General features: G+C 54.3%; 1 protein-coding gene across 2 annotated transcripts in view; it reads left to right on the top strand.

Moving 5' to 3' along the window:
* The window catches only part of CUNH19orf38 (chromosome unknown C19orf38 homolog), a 14,019-nt gene that overhangs the window by 4,534 nt on the left and 6,777 nt on the right, over nucleotides 1–2,708 (top strand). Inside the window, exons 3-5 of one of the 2 annotated variants that reach the window (XM_077768021.1) lie at nucleotides 135–224; nucleotides 1,140–1,167; nucleotides 2,346–2,389. In XM_077768021.1, coding sequence (XP_077624147.1) covers nucleotides 135–224; nucleotides 1,140–1,167; nucleotides 2,346–2,389 — 162 coding nt within the window. The remainder of the gene's footprint in view (nucleotides 1–134; nucleotides 225–1,139; nucleotides 1,168–2,345; nucleotides 2,390–2,708) is intronic. The other variant, XM_077768022.1, reaches the window with a different exon arrangement.

Below are 2,708 nucleotides of genomic sequence, written 5' to 3'. Positions count from 1 at the left end.
CGGGATGGGGGGGGGGGGGAAGGCGGCTGGCTTGCCAAAGGGAATCTGGAAGAATGACAGGTGTCCCACTTCACCCTGCACCCTCGCAACTCCTTGGCCTGCCCCCCCACCCCCTCTTTCTCGTGTTCTTCTAGTGCCTACTTGGATCCTGGCACTCTCCCTGAGCCTGGCTGGGGCCCTCCTTCTTGCTGGGCTGGTGGCCACTGCCCTGTTGGTCAGGAGAGGTAAGAGCAGGCAGAGAAAGCGGCGCACTGGCTGCCAGGGTGCGGCCCCTGAACATGTGAACGTTCTCATTTTCTCGGAGCGTGGGGGCACACGGCGCGGGAGGTCTGACTCCAGACTGAGCCGTGAAGTCTTCCAGAACGCAATGCGTTGCTGGTGGTGGGGCAGGGGAAGGTGATACACACATGCGTGCGCGTGCGCACACACACACTCACACTCAAGTTTCTTTGAAAGAGAGAAAGGATGGGAGTGGGTGGCGAGGAGGGGACAGAGAAAGGGGGAGAGAGAGACTCCCACGCAGCCTCCGCGCGGTCAGCACGCAGAGTCCGACGCGGGGCCCAATCTCACAAACGGTGAGATCATGACCTGAGCCAAAATCAAGCGTCGATCTCTTAACGGACTGAGCCACCCAGGTGTCCCGATATATATTTTCAAATTATAAAATACAGAAAACATAAAGTTTTACATCTTAACCCTTTATAAGTGTGCGGGTCATTAAGGCATTAAGGACACTCACTTTGCTATGTGACCATCACCAATGTCCATCTCTGGAACTCTGTCATCTGCCCAAATGACACTCTGTCCCCTTTAAACACTTACTCTCCTTTCCTCCTCCCATAGCTCCTGGAGTCAACCACTGAGATTGACATTTAAAACAACAACAACAATTTTACCTGCTTGTTTCAAGTTTTCACCCACACATTACTCATGCAGGGGAGGGGAGGGGTGGGGTGGGGGTTTGCAGTATCTCTCCTGTTGCGTGGCAAACTTGCCAGAGGAGAAGGCAGGTTTGGGTCACAGACGTCTGAGGGGGCCTTGGGATTCGTGTGTGTGTGTGTGTGTGTGTGTGTGTGTACAAGCAGGATGCAGCCATGACCCAAATCTAATAAATGCTTGTTTATTTTTTTGGTTCCCAGTTAAAGTAAAAAAATTGCAGAAGAAAAGGTGAGACCATCATCTCCGGAGGCCCTCAGAGGGTGGTTTGGGGGGAATAAATACCAAAGGGTTGGGGGATATGGTGCAGAAATTCCTGTTGGGTGTTAAGGACTCGGAGATATGGCTGGGTTCTGGGGACAGATGGGGACTTCCTTGGCTGGGCGGGCGCTCTGGTCCACACAGCGCCCTCTGGTGGGAGGGTGGCTTCGCAGGATCAGGCGCCACTTCTAGCCGAGGTGCCGGGCACTGGCTAGGACACTCTGCAGCTAGAGCCCACGATAGCTCACAACTGCAGAGGAAGCTGGCTTTTTTTTTTTTTTAAGATTATTTATTAATTTTGAGAGAGACAGAGCACGTGCAAGCACGTTAGCGGGGGAGGGGCAGAAAGAGAGGGAGAGAGAGAATCCCAAGCAGGCTCTGCACTGTCAGCACGCAGCCCTACCCGAGGCTTGAACCCATGTGAGATCATGACCTGAACCGAAACCAAGAGTGAGGCGCTTAACCGACTGAGCCGCCCAGGCGCCCCTTGGAAACTGGCTCTATAAATAGCCGTGTTTTGTTTTATTTTAAAGTTTATTTATTTGTTCTGAGAGAAGGAGAGAGGGAGGGGCAGAAAGGGAGGGAGAGAGAATCCCAAGCAGGCTCCACGCTGTCAGTTCACAGCCCGACATGGGGCCCGAACTCATGAACCACGAGATTACCACTGGAGCTGAGTTGGTTGCTCAAATGACTGAGCCAGCCAGGTGCCCCTAAATAGCCCCATTTTATAGACAAGGAGACTGAGGCTCAGTACTGAGTCACGCAGGGAGCAAGTGGCTGAGTCTTCCTCACATCCCTTAGCCAGTGCTGGGGGAGGGGAGTGGCATCCCGAGGGGCTCTGCTGTGCCCAACTTGCAGCCTGTAGGCAGCGGCCCTGGTTCCTGGGCACTAGGATGTCCCAACTGATGCCAGCCTCAGTTTCTCCTCTCTCAGAGAGGGGTGAGCCCCTGGCTACCTAGTGGCAGAGAGTTAGCAGCAGCCCTAGGGATCAAATCCCAACCTCACCTGGCGGTGGGGCGCCTTTAAGAGAATTTCCATCTGAGGGACTTTGGGAGGATGCAGAGGAAGGTGTGGAGTGAAAGCCAAGTTTGGAGCCCAGGGCTTCCCGGGACAAGCCTCACTCCCTCCCCTCCCGTATCCCTTTGCAGAGAGCGAGAATCCTGCTGGGCCCAGATCAACTTCGCCACCACAGGTCTGTGTCTTCTTACTCTGATCTCCTGCTGGGTCAGGGTCATCCCTTCAAAACTCTGTCGGGCCTCATTACTTGCTCCTGANGGTTCCAACTCTCACATTCTCTCTTTGCCTCATCCTCACGCTGCGGTCATCCTGACCTCTGCCTACAACACACTTCCTCCCTCCGGTCTCAGTCTAAAGGCCACCTTCTCCGGGAAGCCTTCCCTGACTCCCTAGACAGGGTCTGTGCTTTCTACTTATACTGCCTCCAGCACCCTGTGATTCTTCTTACCCCTCAGGAGAAACACAGGAAACCACTGCGTGCTGTGTACGTAATG

Source organism: Crocuta crocuta, unplaced genomic scaffold (genome assembly GCF_008692635.1).
Source record: "Crocuta crocuta isolate KB4526 unplaced genomic scaffold, BGI_CrCroc_1.0 scaffold115, whole genome shotgun sequence".
NCBI classification, from domain to species: Eukaryota; Metazoa; Chordata; class Mammalia; order Carnivora; family Hyaenidae; genus Crocuta; species Crocuta crocuta.
This window is presented reverse-complemented; position numbering and strand designations above follow the sequence as displayed.